The 14,195-nt window shown below is 46.0% G+C and overlaps 1 protein-coding gene across 4 annotated transcripts in view; it reads left to right on the top strand.

The window, feature by feature from the left end:
- The window catches only part of vps13b (vacuolar protein sorting 13 homolog B), a 256,357-nt gene that overhangs the window by 58,022 nt on the left and 184,140 nt on the right, over positions 1-14,195 (top strand). For all 4 annotated transcript variants that reach the window (XR_003749954.1, XM_028981926.1, XM_028981927.1 and 1 more), the window contains exons 18-19: positions 11,336-11,470; positions 11,891-12,070. Coding sequence is in view for 3 of the 4 variants with exons in the window: in XM_028981926.1 (XP_028837759.1) it covers positions 11,336-11,470; positions 11,891-12,070 (315 nt within the window). In the remaining variant the exon portion in view is untranslated. The remainder of the gene's footprint in view (positions 1-11,335; positions 11,471-11,890; positions 12,071-14,195) is intronic.

Genomic DNA, 14,195 nt, shown 5'->3' with positions numbered 1-14,195 from the left:
CTTATAACTGGCCTCCGTGCCACCAGCTGAAGGGGGACCTCCCGGCATGAAACCGTACACATGGGGCTGTGCTTTGAAACCTTCCACCGTGCTTTCACCTTCTCTCGTAAGCTCGGTGTGCAATAGAGGAAGGTGTTTCATATCGTGGAGGAGCTGATAACACTTGGTCAGTGTCCTTCATTTGGAAGGCTCCTTATAGATCTTTTTTCCCCTTTTATATTCTACTCAGAGGAGAACATTTCCTGTGCAATGAGGAAAAAAAACGAGTTTTTATCTTTGCACACGTCGACAGAACGCTAATGTGTTTCAGCGTAAAAGAACCATGGCGGCAAAGTCTTGCCATGTGCTTTCGCTTGGGCTGCAGATGAAAGCAGAGCGAGAGCTCGGTAGAACCCAAAGGCCTGTTCTTTTAGTGCAATGATGGAAAAAAAATGAGTTATGCCAACTTTGCCAAACTTTTCCACAATTCTACCACATGAAGATGCAACTTTTTTTTTTTCAGAATTAAATATGAATGTGGCTGCGTAGTGGTCCTTTGCTTAGTGCTACTTTCTTGAAGTAAGGGTCATGATTTTTGCATAGTTAAAGCTGTTCAACACGCAGTGAAATGCATCCTGAATGGTGCTGTTTATACCTTTCGCTGTTTATACCATAGCTAAAGAAATAAAATTAGGTAATAAAATACAAAGAAATAAAAGGATAAATACATTTGAATAAAGGGGAAAAAAATTAAAGAGGAATAGGGCTGTTAAAATTTTTTTTAGCGAGCTCAAATGCAAGCAAATATATTTATAAGAACATAAGACAAAGAGGGAGTGGTTATGGATACTACTAAAGTGCATAGTGCATAGATTGTGCAATGTCCAGTGTAGCAGTAACAGACTGCAGGTTAGTGATGAGAGATGAACAGACAACATCAACCAAACGTTCATATGGTCAGGGTGTGAGGTGTGGTGGCATGTCCTGGTTAATCTAGAGATATGGTCTGGTTTCCCTTGGTTTGCATGATCTGCATGTGTTTCCATGGATTTCCTTAATGTGCTCCAGCATCCCTACAAACCTGACCTGGATATCGTTTTTGGAAAGTGGACGTAGGCATGGAAACATGAGGGAAAAAGAGGATGTTTTTAGTGTTTCCATCTAAGACTAGTCCTGTTTGTTCTGAATGATCCAGTAGTATATTTTCCCTTTCTCCCAGGCTGATGTCAGCCTTTAAGCCGCTCTCTCTTTTTCTCCATCTGCAGCTCAGCTGGTGTCACTATTCGTCTTGCCAGCATCTGTTCCCATGCCCACCTATTTTTTATTTTTTTTAACAACAGGCGGCCCGTGAGGGCCCGGGCTGGGTGGGGCATTTGGCAGCGAGAAACGCACTGCTTCTCGCCATGCGACCGACCCACAATCACCCCAGCCCCTTCAGAACATGGTGGCTGTCCCTCCAGCTCTCTGTGCGAGACCGTTACAGATTGCTTACGTCCTCGGTATGTTTGTTTCAGGCAGACGTTGTCTCTGTGTAACTAAAGTGCGCTGCAATGTCACGTTTATGATGTGTTTATGTGTAGATTTGTAGATTATGCGTGTTTGGGTGAATGTTTGGTTTCTATGTGTGTGTCTTGGTGGGTGGGACTGGAATATGCCTACTCCTCACCTACATTTGTATTTCATTCATGCAGCATCTTCTGAAGGACTTAGCCAAAAATGGAACGTTGTATTTATTGCCAGACATAAAACAAAGCTTTGCAGGGACGAGTTCTTGGCCATGCAGATGGTGGTGGTCTGGGAGATTGCAGAGGACGCTCCTTCCTCCTCCAATAAACAGGGTTTTAAGACGAGGGGAAATGAGTGTGATGGGAGTTGCTTCACTCGATGTCCTTGATTACACACAGTTAGTCTGCCTTTTCTGAAACGACCATTCATGCCATAAAAACGTGGGGACAACACAGAGATCCACCCGGAATAAAGAGCTGTGGACAACTCATTATAAAAGATGTATGGTACATCCGCTGCTTGCTGCTTTTAAAGGAGCATGGTATTTTGAGCAACAAAACAGCCCACCCTTTATTTGGATGTGATGCTGCAGCTGAATGTTTTTTTTGGACTGACACAGCCCTTCCTGAGAGATCTTCCAAGGAGGCAGAAGGGCCTAGGGGGCCCTACATGGAACAGCACAAGCCTGACATGGATGACATACAGACCATGTTAACCAATCACGAGTTTCTAAAAAAAAAATGAATGAATTCCCTTTTCACTTTTAATAATATAAATTAGTTTCTCCATAGACAGACAAGTCGACAATAGAAGGTGCTTCCAAACTTGTCCATAGTAGAGCAGTTGTCCTCCTGGCAATCAATGAGTGGTGATTGTTTCTGAGTCACAACAAGATCTGCAGGATATATTTCAAGTATCGTTAGCCTGGATTGCAGAGGGATTTCCCCTCCTGCAATATGGCTCATGCATTCCATCACATTCTTCCAAAACTCTTGCATCCCTTCACATTCCCACAAACAATGGATTAGAGCACCATTTTCATTCCCACACTTCACGCAGACATCAGGGACAGTTGGATACATGTTGTGCTAGGCGCTTGGCTTGCCGCATCAGCCATTTATTCTGTAGCTTAAATTTGATACTGACAGATTGAGTCTGAGCCTTAAAACAAGCTAATTCCCAATTCGCTTCATGAATATAAATGTCAAGTTTCCATGACTCCATGAGTTTTTTGGAAGAGGACTCTCTTCGAACAGTTTAACAACAGGTTATAGAGCAATGATTATGCTTAGTTAAAATGTGCTTCAACTGAAAATACTTGGAATATCATACTGGTACTGAAAACCCAACTCCCACAGACTCTGGACAGTTTGCTTTCCACCCTAACCCCTCCACGGGCGATGCCATTTTGTCTGCCCTACATGCAACCTTCTCCCAACTTAGACATAAAAAGACACTCAGCATTCAGTACTGTTATCCCTCAGAAACTGGTAAAGAAGTTGGACCTGCTTATTAAGCTCTCCACTCTGCAACTGGATCTTGGACTTCCTAACAGCCAGGCCTCGGTCTGTGTCTACATGAAATAACACCTCCAAGGTCCTCAGACTGAGCACAGGTTCCCCACAGGGCTACTGCTCAGCAGACTTGACACATGACTGTGCTGCACAGTAAAATTCGAACCACATCACTGCAAGGAGCAGTGGTGGCCTAGCGGTTAAGGAAGCCTCCCTGTAATCAGAAGGTTGCCGACCCGCCAAGGTGCCACTGAGGTGCCACTGAGCAAAGCACCGTCCTCACACACTGCTCCCCAGGCGCCTGTCATGGCTGCCCTTTGCTCACCAGGGGTGATGGGATAAATGCAGAGGACACATTTCACTGTGTGCATGTGTGCTGTGCTGCTGTGTATCACAATGACAATCACTTCACTTCACACTATAGAATTACGAAGAAAATTCTAGTTAGTCACTTTTTTAATTTGCTCTTTAAAAGTCACCGGGTATAGATAGAGTTTTAGAGGATGTTTTGAAGTTGTGTCCTGCTCTATGTTTACTTTGTGTCTCACATCAGCCTGGGAAAAAGGGAGAATATACTACTGGATCATTCAGAACAAACAGGACTAGTCTTAGATGGAAAGTTTCAACCAAGAATTATGTCTATATCTTTCTATTTCTTTGCTGCATTAAACATAGAAATAATAAAAAATAATATTGATAATTGATTGATAAACGCTGCAATAGTGAAGTTATTGAATTACACTCTGTTGTTGAACCGCGTTTGATGTGCAGATGCAGCGTTTCATTGTTCATGGTGGCAGCATGGTGGCATCTCAGCACGACTTCTCCTGCAGGAGACCACCTGGAGGTTTTCATGTCCGTGGGGCAAGTGGACGTGGGCCGGAAAGGGGAGCAAGGAGGGGGTTAATGCAAGGCGAGCGACAGCGCGGGCCCGGCTCAGACCGACGGACGTTTGATATACGAGCTGTGACATAACTTCAGCATGACGGCTATGTGACCGTGAGTGGCCCGCTGCCCAGATGGAAGTCTGCTGGAGGGCGGCCAGGGAGCGAGAGGGGGGAAAGTGTTGGCTATAAGTGGTTAAAGAACACTTCAGAAAACACACGGGCATCACCTCTGCTTTTATTAAACCCACCTTTCTCTAGACCCCCCTTTCCTTACCCACCCACATAATTGGATTTGTGTTAAATGTAACCCACCCCCAACCTCCCCTGTTTTGCCTCTGCTCTGATCTGTTCTGTTGAAGGACATTTGCTCCCCATTTATGGAAAATGGTGGTAGGAATGTTGGACGCAGGAGGTGTATGCGCACCATTTGTGCAATATTAGCGTTAAAAAAACACGGTGTTGTTATTGAACTAGGTCTTTGTTTTCCCTTCACTTTTGTCATATTTGTCTAGACAGAAAGGGGGGGAAAAAAGAAGAGAAGGGCAAGAAAAACGGTAAGGTGGGTGGCGGGTAAACTCTTTCGGCCTTACGTCAGGAGGACGTCTTTAGATTTTTTTTTGCAACAAACTGGACCTTTTCTTGCCTTTCTTGTCAACAAGCGTTCTCATGCGCTTCTGCACAGCTAGAAAAGGTGGAGGGGTGGCGGCTGGGCCGTCATGTCGTGAACCCGAAACGATCCCAGGTCGGCGGGGCTGACTCCGGCGCGCCGGTAATGGCCCGCTGTTGTCGGAGGGGAGGGAAGTGTTGATTTTCATATTACCCGATCAGGGCGGAAAGTCGACACCGGTCCATGCCGCTGCGACTTATGAGGCCGCGTCCGACTCCGCTGCTCACGCCCGAAGAGCCGTCACCATGAGAGTGTGAAGCCGTGGCCCACTGTGGATTGGGTGATTTGGTGTCGATGGGTGCCAGGGAACGATGCCGGGCCGTTTCTCCTTTCCACCCCGCAGGGCTTTTATCGCCCCCATTGTTTTTAATATATCTCCATTCAATTGTTCTGTGCTGAAAAGTGGCGTGGAACGAAGTCGTGGTCTGCGGTCGTCACAGGCAGAGACGAGAAAGCGAACGCGCTGCCAGAGAGGCGTGTTTGTGCCGCTGCCTTGCTTTTGGTGGGCCTTTGAAGAGGTATCTCGCTGGCTTTGCAGGAATGTCTGTCTGTCTGCTCCACAGATTGACATCGGGGCAAAGGCAGAGAGACGAAAGGGGGTCCCTCGTGTGAGTGCAACCTTTTGAAATAAGAAATCAGTCTTGTCAGCATTAAACAACTGGTAAATAAATCTAACCGGAATCTGAGACTGGGTCGTCTCCGTGAAATTTTTAATAAGCCGCAGTTGGTCTTTTCCAAAGGAGGGATGATGACGTTTTAAACCGATCCAGACTCTGTCCCAGCGTCCTCGGCTGTGGCGGCTAATGCTGCAGCACCTCGCCATATGACTAGCATATGAGTTAGCACTTGCCTGCAGAGGACAGAGGAGCAGTGTGTTGCTGCGCAAACCCCCACACACAAACACGCTCGCTCACATGACACGCGTTGTCCCCATGTGGTGGCCGGTGACATCATCGTCCCCTTTGTTGTTGGAGCTGAGGCCTGTTGTTCGTCAGAGCTGTCCTGTGCTCCTCAGCATTGGCCCTGGGATGATCTCCCACTACACAGGATGCACACAGGATACCCCTAAAAAAAAGAAAAAATTCCCTTGTCTGACACAAGCGTCTAGCAGGCTATGAGTGAATTAGTTGCAGCTCTAGGGCTCAACCGAAACCAAAACCAAAACCAAAACCACGTTTGTAGGGTCTGTGATATTGTCAGAAGTTTCCCCAACAGGTGCAGTCTGTTGTCATTGTGTTTCCATTGCAACCAAACTCATGAAATTAGTTATTAGGGTGCTTGTTTTATCTGGCAGCGTTCGGTGACTCTAGAGCTGGAAATCTCGGCCCGAGCCGTCTGGTCGGGTTCAGGTTCAATTTCTAGCATTTTAGTCGGGCTTGGGTCTGCTCGGCTCGGTCAGAAAACATAAACTTCCGTTAGATAGTATCCTATCCTTATGATTCGCATGTTGTAAATTAGTTTTATCAAAGTTTTTTTTATTTTATTTTATTTTTTTTGCAATGAAACGTTCATTTGATTTGTAATTCTCGGCCACCGTTGTCATGTGATGTGTTTTAATGAGAGAGAGATTCAAAAATGGATGCTGAGGACTGGTGTGTGTGCTGGCCACACCCTGAAATGTGATTTGGAGTATCATTTCACCCCTACTGATAACGCAAGTTAATGAGCACATCCTAGTTGTTGATTTAGTCAGCCAGTGATGGCACTTCATTTATGCTGGATAATTTGCCCTGGAACATTTTATTTGAGGCTGATGGGGAACTTTTTTGTGATTTTTCTAGTGTTAAACACATTTACATTTGTATTATTCATGTTATAATGCACTGATTGTTTCATTGCAGGCTCTAAAAAAAATACATACATCCTGAAACAAATACTTTGCAGTACCGGTATTCACATCTGTGCCGTGTGTTGACTGCACTCGCTGGGTGAATTGGGTAAATAAGCTCCCTGTGAGCAGACATTCTTACATGATGGATTGGGGCTGTTTTATCAAAGCATTGTTCTTTTTCACTCTATTAAACCCAGAGTCCTGCACTTCTCACACCGCGAGGGATCACGTCTAAACTGACAAAGCAAATTGTGAGCGGTGGTGCAACATGAAGTCTGCAGATGTAGAGAGAGAGAGAGAGCGAAAGAAACGGAACGTTAATGAAACACGGGGAGGAAAGATCAAGACAAGCCCCTTTCTGGGCCGCACCAATTAAATGATGATAAATCTGCTTTTATTCACTTCAGCCCCACAACCCGCCATCCCGCAACTAACGTCAGGGTTTTCCTCTGCCTGCAACAACCAGTGGCAGTGATCGTAGAGAGGGGAAGAGCACATAGACCAATCCGACCCACTGGCGTGTGAAGACTCATCACCAGCACAGCTTCAAGCTCTGGTTTGGTTTCCAATCACAAAAATCAGCCTGCTGCATTGGGGGTTTTGTTCCAGACAGCATTGGTTTTGGGGTTGTGGTTGGTGGTCTGAGCCATTGTGGCATTTGCTGACTGCCTGCTTCAAAGTTCCTCACTTCTTAATGAAACTGAGGCCTGAGAAAGACACAAACTCTTCGCCGCCACCACTGTGGAGTCCTCTGCCCCCTTTCTGGTCCCTGGCTTAGCTGTCCCCGTCTGATTGGTGGGAATCCACTGGCTGACCACGGAGTGGATGGAACCAGCATCTGGAACAGATGCTAATCACACACGCACAGACCAAAACATGCAAATGTCACACCTGCAGAGCCTCACTATGACAACCCACCCAGCAAGCTGTGCACTTTGGTTAAAGTTGTTCTCATTTGTCGCTGCTCCAGAGTACTGTGTGTCCAGTCACATTTCTGACCATCTGCTCATGGGAGTTTAGATCTTTAGATCTCAGTAATGTTAATTGTAGTGGAACAAACATGATGTTTCTCTGCTGTATGAGAGCGCTTGATCCCTGCCCTTGAGGTAGTGTTACCACACCGTACAACTTCAGCATCAAAGCCCACACCGTGCGCTGGAATAAAATAAAGACCAATCGTTCCCGAGCAAAACGGCTCTTTCAGGAATGAGGAAAATGCTGCTTTGATGTAAGCAGATGTCCCATAAATGCACTCGTTCACACACCGTCTCACACACACCGGACTCCAATCCAAGTCGGAGAGGCGTGTGAGAAACGGAAGCGGGAGACTGCAGCTCTGCTGCTGCTTTTCTCAGGGTCCGGGGCGGGGGGTGAGCTGCCCGGCAGACCCAGCTGCCGAGGCCTGCCCTCGGGGTGTTTGATGGAGTGACTGACCTCTAGTTTCCAGACCTCCAGCTGTGCGTTTACTCACCTCTGCACCTGCCACCCGACCTGCGCAAACACTCCACACACACACACACACACACACACACACACACACACACACACGTTTGATTTTTCCACTGCTGTTAGAAGCATGACAGTAATATAAATATAAATATGTAACTAACTATATGTATTAAACGCACACGTCTCTCATGACAGCTGCTGAGATGTCCTGTAAGAAATCATAAAATACAATCGACTTATTATTTTTTTAAACCAAATCACATTACTGTCATAAATGTTAATAAGTCAGCTTTACTTATTTTAGTATCAGAAGTTAGTTACATTACTCATCTTAGTACTGTAGTAGTGGTAGTAGCCTAAAGTGAAGTGATACACAGCAGCACAGTACATGGTGCACACAGTGAAATGTGTCCTCTGCTTTTAACAATCACCCTTGGTGAGCAGTGGGCAGCCATGACAGGCGCCCGGGGAGCAGTGTGTGGGGACGGTGTTTTGCTCAGTGGCACCTCAGTGGCACCTTGGCGGATTGGGATTCAAGCCTTCTGATTACGGGGGCGCTTCCTCAACCATTAGGCCACCCTAGTGGGTAACACACTCGCCTATGAACCAGAAGACCCAGATTCAAATCCCATTTACTACCACTGTGTCCCTGAGCAAGACACTTAACCCTAAGTTGCTCCAGGGGGGAACTGTCCCGGTAACTACTGGTTTTAAGTCAGTAGTTGCTGTAAATGTAAATGCTGTAAATCTAAATGTAGTACTTGTTGTATGTTAAAAATCTTTGCAACATGCCCACACCACAAAAAATGTTCATACAGAACATGTTCACACAAGTTCCTCTTTATTTGGAAAAATTTCAATGGCAGAGAAGGAGAAAACTGCATAACCACAAACAATGCAACTGGTATAAAAAATTATAAATCTGCACAGTGAAGCGTGGTAGCACACCAGCATTCTCTTTACCTTCAAGGTTTTCTGTGGTCCTGCCATGTCGGAAGCTTTAATAAATCCTGCATAGTATTTTCTGTGATTGAAAGCATTTTGGTTTCAATTAAGTTTACAATTAATGACAATATTACATGCACATATGTACACACGTGTTATTTAACACATGAGCAAGTACAGTACTTCCAAGTGTTCAGGATTCCCCTCTGCCTCATCCTTCATATTAGTTACCTTGATATAATTCCTTTTGAAAATTGTAATCCCTTGTGCAGTTTTTTTATATACTTATGGTAGCCATAACAGTAAACTGTTTCCTCTGTCGTCCATCTTTAAAGTTTCCCCCTCTGCCTTTTAGTTCTGTAATGGTCTTTGTTATTCTGGTGCTGCTGGGCTCTTTTTTTCTACCTTTTTTTGTGTTTCTGAGGTGTCCCAGGCCCAGGCCTGCATGATCCACTACTCCAGCGATCTCTCAGTACCACAAGCTGGCCATCTGCGATGCAGAGGGCTTTAAAACAGGGTCTGACCTGCTCCGCTGTGTGATTGAGAGCCTGTGAGGGCCGGTCGGGTGCTGGTATTCCACCGAACTCCATCCCTGCTTATCCCTCCGTAGCTCGCATGTTACTGCAGGCCAGCTCACGGTACAGGTGCAGGGAGTGTGTCTGTGTATGTGTGAGCAAAACCAAATCACATCCTCTTCCCCCGAGGGCCTGGTGTCAGTGATTTCTGCAATTGCCCATAATTCCCACTTGTGCTCCATCAGTGCTGCTCCGCTGGGATTGGGGCCATTAGGGTATTTGTTCAAATTAAAAACCTTAAAACAAAAGACTCCGGATTTCCAGCAGATGAACGCCAGAGGCGGTCCTCCTAATATGAGGTCAGCTCCATAACCAGGCCGGCAGCACTGCATCCGACAAACCCACCAGATGCAGACCCCCGCCTCTCCACCACGGTGCAGACAGAGGGTTAAAAAGAAAGGAAAGTCAGAGATGTCCGAGCGGCCTGAATATCTTTTTCAATGCTCCGCTTTTGGAGAGTCTCCAGAGGTTGTTATAAAGTAATGAACTGGAGTTCTTCCAGAGAACCCTCTTCTCTGGCAGCCGTATTGTCAGCTTTATTAATTCAATATTGATAGCTGTTATTTATTAGCATTTCGTACATCTCACTAAAATACTTTCCACGCAGGCTTCGCTGTTAGAACCCAGCGCCAGAGATAAAGAATGCGGCCTTCCTGTGCTACTTCAGCCGTGGTGGGATCGGCAGCTCGTTTGTCCACTTATTATTTTTACTTCGGAACTCTTTCTCTCCCAGCGGGAGTTTGCCAGTCCCATCTTTCACTCCCAGCATTATATACACGCCGTCTCAGTGCCCGTTCGCCTTCGAATTGCCTTTCGTCCCACAACCGAGCACGGCACGCACGCGGCAGTCTTTTCTTGGAAGGACGGTGTACCGTGGGTGGGGGGTTGGGGGTCTTCTGACCTTATCTGGTCTGGGCGATAACAGTGAGACTTTAGCTGGAGCAGGTGCCACTCGTAAACAGGGAGTGGATCAGACATGCTCCTACTGTCACATTACACAGACCTTATATAAGCCCCTAAAAGCACGGCAAGGCTCGGGTCACCTGTTGCACGTCAGCCCTGATTAGCTCATCCTTCGCCGCCGGAATCGGTGCAGATTTGCAATAAAAGCAATAACAACCTCCTCACTGCAGACGACAGCCTGGTGAAATTAAACCTGGAGTATTTTATGGTATTTTATTCTGACGACTTAAGAGCCATGATATTTTGATCCCTTTGAACTGTAAACCTTTCATTTATAAATCAGGTCTGTTGCTAAATCAGCAGTGTTCCATACTCTACAACAGTCTCTCAAACCGGTTGCCTTGCTTTTATCTGGCTTAAAAAAAATGAAATAAATTAAAAAAAAAATCGCTCCCCCTGTAAAATATCCAGCGGCACACCGCGTATCTTGGACATACTCTACTGGCCGGCGTCCAGGCCAAGCAGGAAGAAAATATGATCAAATAAAACCACCACCCTCTGTGCCTTCTGGCCCTGCCTGTGTGCATGCGCCAGGGTATAAATACATCAGGAAGCCGGTGCACCGAGCTCGGCCGAGCACCCTGAAGAAGCGTGGAACTCCCATCCTTTAGCTGCCGATGACAGATGGATCCAATAATTCAGTTTCCTTATCCCCCCCCCCACCCCAATTCGGTCACTGTACTTTGTTGTCAAATGAGCTGGAAAACCCCTAATACTCAGTGTGATGGGCATTTTTAATATTTCATTTATGAGCTGAGAGGCGGATGTTGTAAGCAGAAACGCAGATGCTGTGATAAATTTTTATCTTTTCATTTTTATTCTTTAAAGTGTTTTTATGTAATTGCTGTGTCCTCATTGTCCTCATTGTGTGTTTCCTGGTCCACCCCCACCCCCCAACACACACACACACACACACCCGTATCCATGTTTGAAGATAATCCAAGAAATCAAAGTCATGCACGTCTGCTGCTGTCCAGGTCTCATAAATCTCTGATGGACTGTTTTCTGTCTTTTCGCAGGTACAAAATGTCTCAGTCCATCTCCCACTCTGGATGCCTCGGTCCAGAGCGTGGAGCTCAAGTTCTGTCGCCGGGCGGCAGTGTGCTGTGCCTCGGGGACGGTGGGGGCCGTAAAAGTGTGTGCCAGGACCCTAGGTGTGTGCAGCTGTGCCCTGTTAAACTTTACTGCGTGAGACTGAGAGTGTTTCTCTCTTTTCAGCTCTTTTACACACTCCATCCATCTTCCACTCCTCCTACGTATGTGTGTGCAAAAAAATCTCTGCTTGCAGTTTCAGCTCCTGTACTTTCTGAAATAATGATTTGAATGTAAAATTGCGTAAAGTATTAGCAACAGATAAATATGCTGTGAATTTGTAATCTGAAACATCAGATTACGATAATGTCCCACTAAAACAATGAAAAATTAAACATGAAAAATGTATCTACTGATTTAGAGATCAAGAACTAACATGAGATTCTTATTGGGATTGATTGAATATTAAATGAAATGAAACATCTTCAGTTTTTCATGTACTTGTATTTATTACATTTAACATAAATGCTTGGACTCTGCAGGGTCTACGGAAGGACAGAAGGAGCGTCTGGTTCCGCTGCTCCAGGGTCCGTCTGATACCAAAGAGCTGCACCAGAGCCGCTGGCTCAATGAGATCCGCAAGCCGGAGTCCCTTCTAGCGCCTGACCTGCTGGCATTCTCCATCCAGGTGCCACAGCAGGGCCACGACTGCCGCAACTCCGGTAGGCCAGAGTCCCGCTCACCCCCTCTTTTCCATTAACATATTCTGTGGAACGTTTTTTAAACGTTAAAGCTGCTTTGCGCCCTGTGTTGGGTGTGTGTTGGGAGCAGTGGTGGCCTAGCGGGTTAGGAAGCAGACCCGTAATCAGGAGGTTGCTGGTTAGAAACCCGACCCACCAAGGTGCCACTGAGCAAAGCAGAGTCCCCACACACTGCCCCTTGGGCGCCTTTCATGGCTGCCCACTGCTCCCTCAGGGGATGGGTTAAATGCAGAGAGTGTGTCACATGTGACAACTAACTAATCACTTTCACTTCACCCTCTCACAGCTTCAAATTCTCCTGAGGAAAGCTGTGAAACTCACCTGCTCTAAGTTAGTATAGCTTCTAATGTTTTAATATTCACATTTACATTTACAGCATTTATCAGACGCCCTTATCCAGAGCGACAGTCCCCCCCCTGTAGACACTCAGGGTCAAGTGTCTTGCTCAGTGACACAATGGTAGTAAGTGGGATTTGAACCTGGGTCTTCTGGTTCATAGACAAGTGTGTTACCCACTAGGCTACTACTACCTATTCTGAACCTGGTAACCATGCCTGGATATATGAAATACTTCATCTTTAACACACAGTCCTGAGTTTAGGCTCAATCATCTGGATGGTTAAAATTTCTGCTTTGCTTTACACTCTTTAATACTTTTAATTTTATGAAGGATTGTTTCCAAATGATCCAATATGGAGTGCCTTGACGCCAAAACATTTTTCTGAAATGTTGCTCCCATGCAGCATCATATCTACTGAAATCCAGTAGATCCCACTTTGTTCCCGTCATCTGCAGAAAGCAGAGTTCAGATTTGCTGGTGTCCAAACAGTCCCTGTTGTTCTGGGAGAAACTGAGACCTGATGTAAAACAATCTTCTTCTGAAAGCATTAAACCAAGCGATGCCATTTACTCATTGTACGTTACTTTAAATGCTGGCCACTGAGGCTCGCCCCATGGCTCTGATTTCGATTTCCAGCCCTGAATCATGGAGCACGGGGTCTTAAAGATGTCAACAGCAAGACTAGAGCTTCACTGGCGATCCCTAATGCTCACGAACATCAGAACGTGGAGGATTTGCTCCCGCAGAACCTGAACAGGATTCCCTCTCTTGTCTTTCTACTTTACCACGGCATGTACTCCGTCTGTGCCGGAGCGCGCGCTGCAGTACAGGAGGTTATTTATGACCCAGAGCACGAAGAAGGAAAGTCTGAGTCTCTGCGTCTCGCAGAAAAATGAAACAGCAGCCGCTTAGAACGGCGGCTTTAAACTGCGCCTTGTTCAGTGACATGGGACTCCCCGCTCCAGAGCAGAGACGTAGACGGATACTCCAAGGTATCTCCGTAAATTCTGCTAAGTGCACCAAGGGCTATTACTATGATTTAAGGTGTATATTATTTCAGCAAAGCAATGCCTCATAAATGTGGTACATATTTTGGAATATTAAAACCCGATCCGAAGAGAAAAAGGCGTAAGAGCGGCGGGTGGAGATGGTTCCCAGAAGCCGAGTCTGTATCTACAGCAGATGTGTTCTGTTCTGTTCAGTTTTTTTTTTTTGTTTATATGCTTTCGCTCCAACAAAGTTATTTTCCTCTCCCTCACTCACTCATTCATTCATCCATTTACTCTGTTCTCTTTAACTTTGTCTAACATGATTGTTAAGAGTCCTCTTTTCTCTGTTCATCGTCCGTTTTCCTGTCCCTTTGCGTCTTTCTCCTCCTCCTCCTCTTCACATTTTAATGCCTATTAGACATGTTGGAGTGCAGGGAAGACATGCAGCACCACGTTTTCATTAACATGCGTCCATTTTGGGGTTTCAGGGTCCCTCAACCCTCTTTCCATGCTGTGCAATTCGTAGGCCAGTTCTTGGTGCTTGTTTAATTCCACTAGTGCCTGCGTGCTGCGTGTTTCTGGGTATTTTTATGCATATCGTAACGCAGGCCATCCATTTAAGGCAGCCATGCATTTTCTCCTGTGTCGTACAAACCCAGACTGCTCTCCCTCTGTTAACTGCATGATGAGCGTCTCCTTTTTATCTTTGGATATGAGGATTATATGGTCATGAACTCTGCTCCCTTGGGCTGGCTCA

Source organism: Denticeps clupeoides, chromosome 5 (genome assembly GCF_900700375.1).
Source record: "Denticeps clupeoides chromosome 5, fDenClu1.1, whole genome shotgun sequence".
Classification (NCBI taxonomy): Eukaryota; Metazoa; Chordata; class Actinopteri; order Clupeiformes; family Denticipitidae; genus Denticeps; species Denticeps clupeoides.
Note: the sequence above shows the minus strand (reverse complement) of the source record. Positions and strands in the feature narration are given on the sequence as shown.